This window comes from Triturus cristatus, chromosome 12, assembly GCF_964204655.1.
Source record: "Triturus cristatus chromosome 12, aTriCri1.1, whole genome shotgun sequence".
NCBI lineage: Eukaryota > Metazoa > Chordata > Amphibia > Caudata > Salamandridae > Triturus > Triturus cristatus.
Genome location: NC_140595.1, coordinates 780,454,512 through 780,468,188, shown reverse-complemented (window position 1 = coordinate 780,468,188; position 13,677 = coordinate 780,454,512). Strand labels below are relative to the sequence as shown.

General features: G+C 51.9%; 1 protein-coding gene across 1 annotated transcript in view; it reads left to right on the top strand.

Annotated features, from left to right (window-relative positions):
- Window positions 1-13,677, top strand: part of PLOD3 (procollagen-lysine,2-oxoglutarate 5-dioxygenase 3) — a 361,546-nt gene that overhangs the window by 313,905 nt on the left and 33,964 nt on the right. The window contains exon 15 of the mRNA XM_085639312.1: window positions 347-412. Within this exon, the coding sequence (XP_085495438.1) occupies window positions 347-412 (66 nt within the window). The remainder of the gene's footprint in view (window positions 1-346; window positions 413-13,677) is intronic.

Genomic DNA, 13,677 nt, shown 5'->3' with positions numbered 1-13,677 from the left:
CAGCCGGTGGAGAACATGCAAAGTGCGCATGACGGTTTGGCCGACCCAAGACGGCCGGCCAAACCGTCATGCGCACTTAAGGTGCAGCTACCACTCCTCCTGCCTCTGGGTCACGAGAGCCCATCCGCGCCCCGTCCTAACATGGAGCTTGCAAACAGACTAAAAATGAAAAGAGAACATTCAGTTATTATCATTTGCTCCTAGAGCAGTTGGGCATCGCTCCTCCGCCTTAGCGATGAGCCGCTGCTGTATATGAGCACTAGTTCTCGGGCATGTGAGTGGTACTACAAGGCGAGAAGCTGATGAAAGCATGTAAATCATATCTTTATCATTTTTGTTTTCATAGGACTGGAAAGAGAAATACATTCATGAGAACTACTCCAAGATATTTGACAGCAATTATTTTGAACAGGTAAAGAACATGCATTTATATTTGCAGCCTTGTAGGAAATCTTCTGAGTGTGCTGGTGTACTAATGAACTGTTTTCTGAGTAGTATCACTACGCAGTTGCGTTGGCTAATCTCTTGCACAGAGGCGTGCAAATGTCCTTATTTGTATGCTTGCTGATGTCTTTTTAGGGTAGTATATTCAGTGTGAAATAGAAACCGTAGCAAACTAACATTGATAGATGATTTTTGTCATTGTTTTCGGAATAACCAGTGCACTTCTGTAGAAGAAATGCTCAATTACATTTCTTACCAAACTGCAGGGAACGTTAGGCAGCTATGAGAGTGGAGTGCAGAACTACAGGGAGAGGTGGCTGGAAGTGCACCAAAATATCACTGAATTAATAACAGAAAGGGGTTAGGTAGGAGCAGCAAGTAAAGTTAAATCCAAATCTAATTGTTCATCATGGATATGTTAATTAAATTCACAAATAATGAACCTTGGAACATTGTTAATAAAAGGTCTTATTTGTGTATTACTTTAAAACAGCCACAGCCAGTTCAGATTTAAGATGTGCTGTTTTTATGTATTCTCCAGTTTCTATTCTAAAAGGAAATAGAAGATAGCCTTATTTAAAGTAAATTAAGTCTGTCACTTTAAGACATCCGGGCTGCAGAGATGTGCAGTGACAGCCTCACTAGATTTGATTTTACAAAGAAGGGAAATTTCTGTTGTGTCCACGTCCGGGCTATTTGTTTTGTTCTTGTCCTGCATTGTCTCTGCTTCAGAATGCCCTTTGAGAGAATTAGAACTGGACATAGTTATATAAAGAAAACACACTGTTGATCAAAAGAACATTCCCAAGAAATGCGTTCCGTATACCATGAAATCAAACTTTGAGGGTTCTATGTGAAATTGACCACAAAAAAACTTGGGAAAGATGTTTTATTGACCCTTTTTCGTCAAATCGGCTTTCAAAAATGTTTCACCTTGAATGGCATTCACCAGGTTGACAAAACCAACCTAGTCACGTTGGTCAACATTCTAAAGACTTCTATTTTCTTCCCGCTCATCCCAAACCTTTGATTTTCATTTCAGGTATATTACCCCACTGTAGCTCCGCATAATAAACCCAGCAGCTCTTAAAGTGTCCCACTTCCTCCCCCACCTACCCTTTGTGCCTTTCAGTTCTTTTAAAAAAAAAAAAAATTATTACCACCAAGGCGGGTGCGGTATACCTTACTCCCATTTAACATTCCCCCCCAGCACCACTGCCTTACTCTCTATACTGCCAGTTATGTCCGTGATCCAGCACTACCGCTTGTCTCTTTGAGACCTCTTTCACCCAAAAAATTACAGTGTGCAAAGGAAATGTCACCTTCCAAGATGACAGGTTTTAAACCCTGTAAGGGCTGTCACAAGCAAATATCTTTGACAGGTCATCATTTAGTTTGCCTATAGTGCGTGGGGTCGAGACTGAGCATCGATGAACACAAGGCCATACGGGAAACTCTGTCGCCAAGCAATGGAAAACTCCTCATCGAGATCGGTCCAAGACCAAAGGTCAGTCTCAGTCTTGTTCCTGGTCCAGAAGTCAACCCTGAGGTCGTTCGTTATTGCACTCTAAATCTTCAGGTTAGTCGAAGAAAAAAGTTAATAAATTAAAGTAGGTCTCTGCCCCTTCCTGACACTCGTGCACTCTTTATAAGGCAAGGGTGTCACCATTGTTCCAAATCTTGTTTCTGAAGCCAGTCGACACCAGAGCCTACCCTGGCACAACCAGAGCCAAGATTTCTGCAAGGCCAAGCTCTGACTCTTCAGATCTCTTCTGATTCCCTCTGGCACGCATGTGGGCCCTTAGGAGACGAGAGGCCATCCATATCATATGGATCAGCAAGAGTTGGACCCTTCGAGACCCACACCGGACCTCCTCCAGCTCCTGTTCTGACTCTGCTTCGGGCGCCACAATCCACGCTGGTTCCTGTGCCATCGATACTGCCTCCATGCCGACTCCCATTGCCACGAAAGCTCGAGATGCCCTTGTGCTTTCTGGCTCACAATCTGTACATTTACATTACATTTACCTCGCCCCAGGCTGTGCCATGTTTCTATCGAACCACAGCTTTGCTTAACATCCCACCTTCACAATGAAGAGCCCACACATTGCATTCCTTGTTTGGGACAGAGTCTGATGATGATTATGATGCAGGTGACGAAATTGGCAAATCCTACCACAAAGAGAATTGGTATGATGACCTTCAAGAGGCCCGTGGCCTATACACCTCTGGATTCTGCTCTTCTCACACCTGTAGGTTCTGCCACTGAAGAGTGCTTCCATTTGTGGTCATGTGGTGGGCATCTGAACTTCTCTATCGCCAACTTCCCAGCTTAGAGATCAAAACCGATGTATTGGCTGAAGTTCTTCAGCTGGAATTAACAACTACTGAGCCCCTCCCGCCTTTTAATGAGGCAATAACTGATACTCTCCTATGAGCCTGGGTCAAACCTTACTGTGGCCCCCCAGCAAATCACCAAATTGCAAGACGCCACCGACCTGTCTCGGGCAACCCTGCAATTTTGTTTCCATTCTCCTTCCCTGAACTCTTAGTGGTGCAAGCGTCTACAGGTCAGACAAACTCAAATACTTTTCTGACTACTCCCCCCCCCCCCCCCCTCCCCCCCCCCCCACCCCCCACCCCCAATAGGGAGTTCAAAAGAGTGGAGACCTTTTAGAAGGGATATTTTCTTCAACCAGCTTTGCCCTCAGGTCTGTCAATGCCAACTGCCTGCTGGGCAATATTCCCACCACCTTTGAGGTTCAGTAGCTCAAGTCCTCCAAGGTGATCCAGAAGACCTTCGACCTGTTCTGGCCAAAGCTATACAGGATGGTTCTGACATGGGCAAATTCACAATTCGTTGTAGCCTGGACAGCACTGATTCCATCGGGTGAGCCATTGGTACCAGTGTCTTCATTCCTTCACCACACCTGGCTGCGGTTAACAGGTTTTTCCAGTCGTCCATTATGGACATGCCCTTTAATGAGTCCGCCTTTTTGGAGACCAGGCAAATTCTGCCCTGGAACAGTTAAAAGAGAGTAGGGCCACAGCACACTCCCTGGGCTTTTCTGTCCCAAATGCCAGCCACCTTAGCCCAAACATTCTTTTTCATTTTCGGCAGTCACCCCATACTGGCAGCCAATTCAACCTCAGCAAGGCAAAGTAGCTGAGGCGATGTCACCTACTGAATCAGTGGTCAACGAGACAGTCAGCCTACTGAAGCCCTTGGCCCCATCTTCCAAACCCTTTTACTGCGCCCTTAGTGGAGTACAGCCACAATGATTAAAGACATAACCCAATGATTTTTGCCGTGTTGGCCGGCCATAACATCGGACAGGCGGATCCTGCAGCTTGTCAGGAAGGGATAAAACCTACTCTTTATTGCCCCCCTACCCGCACTTCCCACCAACGCCATACCGACTGACAGAGAATGATCTATCTGTTTTACGGCAGGAAGTGCAAGCTTTTATAACCAAACGTCTTTAGAAATGTGTCTGTGCCAGAAGTGGGCCGTAGTTGTTATTCCTGCTACTATCCGGTGCTAAAGAAAGACTACCTTTGTCCTATTTTAGACTTGCGCCGTCTTCTTGGAAGGACAAATTCAGAATGCTCACCCTGGCCCAGGTCTTATCTGCAGTAGACCCTGGAGACTGGCTTATGGCATTGGATCTGCAGGATGTCTATTTCCATATTTCCATCACGCAGGCCCATGAGCACTAACTGCAATTCATGGTCGGCAAAGAGCATTTTCAATTTGCTGTGCACCTCTATAGTCTTATCAGCGCCCATCAGGTGTTCCCGAAAGTGAGGACAGTGGTAGCAGCACACATTTGGAGGTTGGGGTTCCAGTCCTCCCTTACTTCAACCATTAAGTGTTGAAGGCGCGTTCACCCCAGGCATTTGTCAAGCATCTCCATACTACGGCTAACATACTGTCATCTTTGGTGTTCACTATCATTGTGCTTAATTCACATCTGGCTTCTTCTCAGACACTCCTCTTCATCAGAGCTAAATCGTTCAGGACATTGAGGCTATGATCCTGTTCGTTTAGTTCCTGTCCTGGATTTCAGTGAAGTCATCTCTGAGGCCTCCTGCTTCCTGCTGGTCAAGCACACCAGATGGCATATGTGAGCTCTGCAGTGGGATTTGAAATCTCAGTGGGCCCAACATGAAGGGAATCTCTCTGAAAAAGTCGAGATTTCTGCAATGGTGACTACAGGACCTTGATTGGTTCAGTTTCAAAACACTGTACTTACCCCACCCAGAGCTGTCCGTGATGACTGATGCACCACTCCTGTGTTGGGGCGGCCACCTGGGAGAGGTGGAGATCAGAGACTGATAGTCGTCGGCGGAATTCCGGCTCCACATGAACCTTCCAGAGGAGAGGGCCATCCACTTGGTGTTGTAAGCCTTCCTTCCATTCATCAAGGAGAGGCTGGTACAGGTGCTTATGGAAAACACGACCGCCATGTGGTATTGCAACAAACAGGATGAGGTGAGGGTCTCGGACCCTGTGCCTGGTGACCCTGCCCCTCTGGAAGTAGCTGGACCATCAAGGCATCAACCTGATGGCGAAACACCTGGCAGGCTCCGTGAATGCCAGGGCGGACAACTCAGTAGTCAATGCCTAGAGGATCACGAATGGCAGATGCACCCAGAGGTGGCAAATAGTATCTTCCGAGAATGGGGAGAACCTTGGCTCGATCTATTCTCCACCCCGAGAATGTGCAGTGTCAGCTGTTCTGCGTGTTAAGAGTTTCCAAGTCATCTCTTGCTAGGAGACCTGTTTGCCTTGGGTGGAACTAGGAACAACTTATTTATGCCTTTCCACTGATACCTCTTCTGCCCATATTCTGAAGGAGATCAGGTCCGACCGGTCCCAGTACATATTAGCGGACCTGGGTTGGGCATAGAGAGTATGGTATCCAGAACTCCTGGGAATGAGCGTCTATCCTCCAATTAGGCGGACCCTCCTGGAGGTTCTGCTGGCGTAGCAACGGGGCAGGGTTCTGCACCCGTGTCTTTGTAATGTCCACCTTCATGCTTGAAGATTGAGCGACAACAGCTGAACACCTTCGACCTTCCTCTGGAGATGGTTTATGTCATCTTGGCAGCCAGGCGTTCCTCAACAAAAACTGTATACACCTGTAGCTTGGTGCAGCACAACGTCGATAGACTCTCTTCAGGCAAAGTTGTCCTACATTTTGTGATTTTGCTTTGTTCCTCGCCCAGCAAATCTTTGGTCTGTGCACAGTTAAATGGCATCTTTCAGCGTTTTTGTTGTTGGTGGATCAGCCCTAATTGTTTAAATCACTGGTTGTGATGCATTTTTATGAAAGGCCTGCAACATCTGTTTCCTCTCTCTCCCTTTGTCATGACACAGTGGGATCTTAACTTGGTCCGCACATATCTGATGTGTACTCCCTTCAAGCCTCTTCTCAGATGTCTCATGCGGCTTCACACCGTCAAGATGGCATTCCTCATCGTCATAACTTCGGCACATCGTTTATGTGAGATTCAAGCTCTTTGTGTAAACCCACCATACACCACCTTTTCCCCCGGACAAACTGGTTATGTGGACGCGAGTATCCTTCTTGACGATACACTTAATGCAGCCCTACATTGATCATGCCATCACCCTGCTGGTGTTCTGTGCTCTGCCTCACCCTTCTAAGGAGAAGGAAAAACTCCATTACTTGGACCCCACAAGGGCATTGAGCTTTTCCTTTTGTCACACCAGAGAACACTGAGTGGATGATCAGCTCTTTGTGGGGTACGCTTGAGCGAAAAAAGGCAAGGTCATGCAGAAGTGGACCATCTCCTGCTGGATTGTGCTCTGCATTAAGATCTGCTATGCTTTGGCCAAGAAGCTGCCTCTGGAATGACTGCACGCTCATTCCAGCAGGGCCAAGGCTGCTACCACTGTGTTGGCATGCGGAGTTCCTGTCCTGGACATCTGCCAGGCAGCCAAGTAGATGTCACTCCATATGTTCACAAAGCACTAGTGTCTGAACAGTCAGGTTCGCTTGCTCGGTATTACAGGATTTTTTTGTTTGAGTCCATTCACAAGACCACCTTTAAAGAGGTACTGCTTTGGTATCTATTCAAAATCTGCAGTTAGATGTCAATCAGAATAACCGGTTACTTACCTATTTTAATGTTCTTTCTTGTATTGACTGTCCAACTGTAGATTCCTCACCAACCCTTCCATCATTCCCGTTCTGTTCATTGGACTCTACCCATTAATAAGATCCCAGGTATGGGAATCTGCACACTGGTCACAACTAGTTTGCTTTTAGGGCTCTGCGTTTGGGAGCACGGACAGTTTCAAAAGCAACTGATGTCAGTGCGCAGAAGTGGTGCCTGTATGCCTATATTCTCTGCACATCATTTCCAGAGCAGAATGGTGTCCGTCTGGAGCTGCATGGTGCCACCTACCGGCACACAGAGGTACTGCTGGAAAAGCTTACGGATCCACTCTGATACCTGGAGAATATTTAAAAGTTGAGGAATCTGCAGTTAGTCTCTATCAGAAAGAACGCTCCCGAAGATAAGTGGCTTGTTAGTCTAACACCGCTCCCCAATATTGAAGTCTCGGCGCAGAGAGATAGATCTTGCTATGATTTATTTGGAGCTTCACATGTTGGAGGACTTTGGCAGTCATCTGAAAGCCTTGTAGAACATCCTCCAGAGTCTGCATAATGGAGCCTGTTATCCAGATAAAAGTAGACAATGAATTTCCTGTTTCCGGGATGGGCCTCTAGGCCCCTTAAGCTCAATGGAGCGGTCTTAGAACGAAGGTAAGACTTGGTATTGGTAATGTTGGCTGTTTACCACAGACTGCAACAACTTTCACTGGTTCTGGGAGAGCGGAGGTGTAGGGTTTGAAGTTCTGCTTCATCAAGGTGGACTTGGCACATCTAGAGTCCGCAGCTTCAGTGGAAGTCTGGATGAATAGGTTGACCAGATAGCATCCTGAAATGTTCCCTTTTGTTTGCATCTTTCAAATCCTGAGTGGGACTGTATTCTTCATTTGGGCCTTTGCCCGTGAGAAATAAACAAATCCTTTTCAATGTTTGTATTATGGGCACCCTGTATTGAAACTAAGATCATCTGCGTGCCTTACAAAAGCTTTGCCGCCCCTCTGTCGCTCATTTTCTTACTTGCAGTGGTTTTTCTTTTCTTTTAGTGTAAGTTCACTTTAGATGCACTATGAAGTTTTTGGCAGTGTCGACATCAAAACTGGGCTCAGACACCCAAAGTGTAAATCCATTCTGGGTGAAAGTGGCTAAGATCATATCAAGTCAGGCTGTGCAGCAGTGGCATTGTAAATCGAGTTCAGGGCCATAGGTTAGACATCTTACTAACTCCTCTCCCTCCAGTGAGGTTTGGTCACGCAATGGGCATAGATTCAGGCCTCAGTCTGGGTCAGTACACATAGAAGGACCAGTCAGAATTGGTCCTACTGTGACCTCTAAGTCCAAAGACCCGTACAGTTTGACCTCTACTGGGGCAGAATGCTCTTATAGGAATGAAGGAGCGCACACACCTTTGAATGGATTAGAACATCTGGTTCGGTCTAGCATCACACATTAACAACCAGAAGGGTTGGAAATAGAGAACCCTTCATCTAGTAATTAATTAATTATTTGTTCCTTAGACAACAAGGAGGCCTGCATCCCTGTGCAGGAGAAGACATTGGGTCAGGGGTACAGAATCAGTTGGGTGCTTCCCTCCCTCCAGTGTGGGCCTATCTGTGAAGCCTGCCTGAAGGTTTACAGCTGTGGTCTGTCGAGAGGTGGAGACTACCTGCATGCATGAGTGTGAGACCGGCCTCGTGGCGTGGGCCCTCCCGACCAGCAAGCCACCCCGCAACCGCACCTAAATCCCCGATGTCACAAACTTCCGGCAACCATGGCCCAACATCCTGATGGCCGGCCAGACCCCAACACGCATGCCCGGCCGAGGAAGAGAAACCCCCCCCCAAGCCAGACCGGGAGGCGCCGTCCCTGTCACACCTCTGGTCTCTTCCCCAAGGAAGGTTTCGATCGGCCACCAGGCCCCCGGTGAGTGGGCACCTCGCCTGCTGAGTGTCTGGAGTCCCTCCCAGACCCAACTGAACAGATCAAAGGGGCCGAGCGACAGGAAGTCCCGACACACCCCCCCCCCCCAGGCACCAAGACCCCTCTCGGCGAGGACTCCGGACTTCAAAGAGGAGGGCGAGTATAACAAGGGGTGCTGAAGGGACGGGAGGCAGAGAAGACCTGGACTGACGAGAGCCTGCAGACCTGGTCGCGGCTCGATCAATCTCCGAACCAAAGAACGCTACCCGAACTCTGAACCATCTGAGCCCTGCTGATGCTGTCGCGTCTCCCTGAACTCTGAACCATCTGAGCCCTGCTGACGCTGTCGCGGCTCCCTGAACTCTGAACCATCTGAGCCCTGCTGACGCTGTCGCGGCTCCCCGAACCCTGAACCATCTGAGCCCTGCTGACGCTGTCGCGGCTCCCTGAACTTTGAACCATCTGAGCCCTGCTGACGCTGTCGCGGCTCCCTGAACTCCGAACCACCTGTGCCTGCTGAGTGACTCGCGGCACTCTCCTCCAAGGGAATCGGCAGAGATTGCCGAGAGAAGCAACATCTCCCCCAGCTCGAGGATTGAGAGCTGTGCGCAGGATACTCCGCAGAGACACTGACTCAAAGACTGTCCCGCTACCCCCATACCCCCCTTCACGAGATCGCCGCCGAATGTGGCACTGTTCCATACCTGCATTCTGGATCGTAAAGATCCCTTACGACTACGATAAAATATATTGTCTTACGAAGAACTACTGTGTGGTGTCCCTCTGTCAGAGAGTGCAAGCGCAGTGTGTGCGATCCTAGGTACGAGACCCTTCCAGGAAGGGCCTCCCCGCCCTTGCTCGGCCTACACTCTGGGAGAGGTGGGTCAACGGGTGGTCAGGAACGTTTTCCGAAGCCCCCCGGAGAACGCCTTTCCAACATTTGGTGGCAGACGACGGGATCCGAGCCAACACCTAGAGATCGTGCAGTAAACGGCTGACGCACTATCAAGAAGAGATGGAAGGAGAAACCTCCCTAGGTGCCGCAGGTACTAACACAAGCCCGACATTCCGAGAGGACCAGTTGGAATATTATACGCATCGAGAATTAAAACAATTCTGCAAAGACCTTGGAATTGCTACCACCGGGTTAAGCACGAAAGAGGATTTCCAGGGAGCATTGAAGACCTGGGTCGAGGCAGGAGCTTCCCGAGCCCAAACAGAAGGAGAGCCGCCAAACGAACCACGAAGCATCCCGGTAAGGAGCAGCGCCCTAGAGGGGGGCCTATCCCCGGAGGAGCTAGCGGACCGCGAAAGAGGCCGCAACCACGAACTAGAGCTAGCGAAACTGAAAATTGAGGGTGAGCTAAAACTGGCCGAGAAAAAGTTAGCCGTAGAACAATTACGCCTACAAGGAGAACTCGAGGAAAAGAAACGACAGAGAGAACACGAAGAAAGAAAACGCCAACTAGAACACGAACGCAGCCTGAAAGAGATAGAGCTCAAGGCTAAAAGTGAGGAGTCCAGACACTCGGGACATCAACCACCCTCCTCCACCGTGGAAACAAAGGTCCACATCCCCAAGGACGTGGTGAAAGAATATTACAAAAACGACGACATCCAGCAATGGTTCAAGGCCTACGAGGTGGCCATGACCTCCCACCGAGTTCCACAAAAAGACTGTGGGGCTGGGTTATGGGGCCGGTTCCTGAGCGAGGGGAGAGATACCCTGCTGGACCTTCCCTCCACGATGCTGAACTCCTACAGTCACATGAAAGAGGCCCTAGTAGCCCGGTATGGGCTCACCCCCGAAATGTACCGGCAACGTTTTCGAGACTGCAAAAAAATACCCGGTACCACATGGGTGGAGTACGTGAACTTTTACAGCCGGGCCTTGGACGGGTGGATCAAGGGCAGCAAGGTCTCCACCTTTGAGGAGCTGTTCGACCTAATTGCATGGGAACACTTGTCCGCCAATTGCTTTGTGGAGTTACGCCAGCACCTCCCGGACAGCAAGCTCACTGACCCTCAAACTGGCTGTCGAAGCTGACTGATGGGTGAACACCCGGGCCTCCCGGGGGCCCGTGGGGGACTACGGTCGCCACAGTCAGGGACCCCCCCCGCCAGAGTGGTGGAGGGAATCAAGGCCGACCGAGAGAATTCCGGGGGGGCTCCCAGCCCAGTCCTCCCAGAGGCCAACCTCCACACTTTCCAGGCCCACCTCCAGCCAGCACCGGGCCACCGGGGGGGAGGATGGACTCCGAGTCAAGATCACCTGTTTCCGCTGCCAACAGACCGGACACTATGCCAGTGACCCCCAGTGTCCCATGTACCAACGACCCGCAACGACAACCCCTCCGGCTCGACAAATGGCCTCCGTAGCCCTAGGAGAAGAGATGGAAGACTCCGAAGAGTGGGAACCAGCCGCCATGGCCCTGGTCTCCCTAGGGGACTGAGAGATGGTCCCCGGAACACCCCTACCCGCCAACACGAAGAAGTACCGACAGCAGGTGACGGTCAACGGTCACCGCGTCGAGGGCCTCCGCGACACCGGAGCGAGTGTCACCGCGGTCTACTGCCACCTGGTCTCCGAAGACCAGATCCTGCCCGACGCCTTTTGTCCAGTCATCTCTTCAGACAATTCCGAGAGCCTATGCCGGATGGCCCTGGTACCCTTCGAATGGGGGGGAGTCACCGGTAAATTGAGGGTGGCAGTCCGAACCTCCCAACCCGTAGACTGCCTCCTGGGTAACGACCTTGAGAGTTCCCCGTGGGGACAAGTGGAACGAAGAACCCATCTCGAGATGATGGGCCTACCCGAATGGGTATGCGCCACCACGCGCTCTGACTATCCGATTGCCTTCCTCCGAGAGAGTTGAGGCCATACCGCTGAACACAGTCGCCGTCCCTGAGGGTCGGGACGCACTACCCGAGCCCGACAACCCTCTTCCGGAAGAAGAAAGCATTCCCGATGACGGGTCAGTGCATCCAGACCCCGAGCCACTGACCGAGCTCGGGGACCTGCCCGAGATGGCCCAGTGGCACTGCGAGGGAGGTCCCTCCCGAGAAGAATTCTGCCAGGAACAAGCCACCTGCCCTTCCCTCATTGGGCCCCGGCAACAGGCCGAAGCCCAAGCAGCAGGCGACCAGTCCGGAACCCACTGGATATACTGGGAAAACGGGCTCCTGTACAGCGAACAGAAGTCGGCCGAGCTGGGATCGGCCCGAGTACTGGTGGTACCCCTGCGCTTCCGAAGTCTCCTCCTGGGCCTGGCCCATGATGTACCCCTGGCAGGACACTTAGGCCAAGACAAGACCTACCAGCGACTAGTTACCCACTTCTATTGGCCCCAGATGCGAGCGAATGTGGAGGCCCACTGCAAGTCATGCCTCACGTGCCAGGCCAGCGGAAAGAGTGGGGGGAAGCGCAAGGCCCCGCTACAACCCTTCCCCGTTGTTAGTACCCCTTTTGAGCGGGTGGGAATCGACATCGTGGGACCCCTGGATCCCAAGACCGCCCAGGGCCACCGGTTCATCCTCGTCCTGGTGGACCATGCCACCCGCTACCCCGAGGCCATTCTCCTCCGTACCGTGACGGCCCCCGTGGTAGGCCGGGCCTTGATGGGGATCTTGTCCCGCGTGGGGTTCCCCCGCGAAGTTGTGAGTGATCGGGGCACGAACTTTATCTCCAAATCCATGAGGTCCCTATGGCAGCAGTGCGGGGTATCATACAAGTTCACCACCCCATACCACCCCCAAGGGAATGGCCTAGTCGAGCGGTTTAACAGGACCCTGAAAGGGATGATCATGGGCCTCAAAGAACCCCTACGCCGGAGATGGGACGTCCTCCTCCCTTGCCTCCTGTTCGCCTACCGAGAGGTTCCCCAAAAGTCTCTGGGGTTCAGCCCGTTCGAACTACTGTATGGACACCCCGTCCGGGGACCCCTGAGCCTGGTCAAGGAGGGCTGGGAAACGACTCCCCGGGGAACCCCTCCTGATGTGTTCCGCTATCTCCTGGCGCTCCGCAACCAGACCCGGAAATTCCGAGAACTCGCAGAGGCAAACCTCGAGGCTAGCCAGGAAGAGATGAAGCGCTGGTATGACCAGAATGCCACGCTGGTCTAGTTTCAGCCGGGCCAACAGGTCTGGGTTATGGCCCCGGTGAAACCCTGCGCCCTCCAAGACAAATGGACTGGTCCCTTCAAGGTGGTCGAGAGGAAGAGCCAAGTCACCTACCTAGTTGATGTGCAGTCCCCACGGAAACCCCTCCGGGTCCTCCACGTGAACCGCCTCAAACCCCACTTTGTGCGGACCAAGTTGAGTTTGCTCCTGGCCGCCGACGATGGGACTGAAGAAGACGCAGAGCCCCTTCCAGACCTCCTGTGTGCTAAGGAAACAGATGGCTCCGTAGAGGGGGTGAGACTGTCCACCACCCTCAACCCCCAACAGTCCGACGACTGTCGCCGGCTACTAAGACAATTCACAGACCTCTTCTCCCTAACCCCTAGGGTCACCGACTGGTGTGTCCACGACGTAGACACCGGCGACAGGCCGCCAGTGAGACACCGAGCCTACCGGGTCCATGATCGGGTCCAAACCTGCATCCAGACCGAAGTAACCAAGATGTTGGCCCTCGGGGTGATTGAACCCTCCGACAGCCCCTGGGCCAGCCCGGTAGTCCTGGTCCCGAAAGCGGCCGCCCCTGGTGTCGCCCCCGAGCTGAGATTCTGTGTGGACTACCGGGGACTCAATGCGGTCACCCGGGCGGACGCTCACCCTATCCCCCGCGCAGACGAGCTCATCGACCGCCTCGGGGCCGCTCGCTACCTCAGCACCTTCGACCTAACCTGCGGATACTGGCAGATCGCGCTCACTGAGGGAGCCAAGGAGCGCTCCGCCTTCTCCACCCCGGACGGGCACTACCGCTTTAGGGTGATGCCGTTTGGAATGAAAAATGCCCCGGCCACCTTCCAGCGACTGGTGAACAGGGTCCTGTCCGGACTAGAGGGGTTCAGCGCAGCGTACCTCGACGATATAGCAGTATTCAGCTCCCAGTGGACCGAGCACCTCCAGCACCTCCGACAAGTACTGCTGGCCCTGCGCCAGGACGGCCTAACCATCAAAGCCAGCAAATGTCAAATCGGACAAGGCTCTGTGACCTATCTGGGGCACC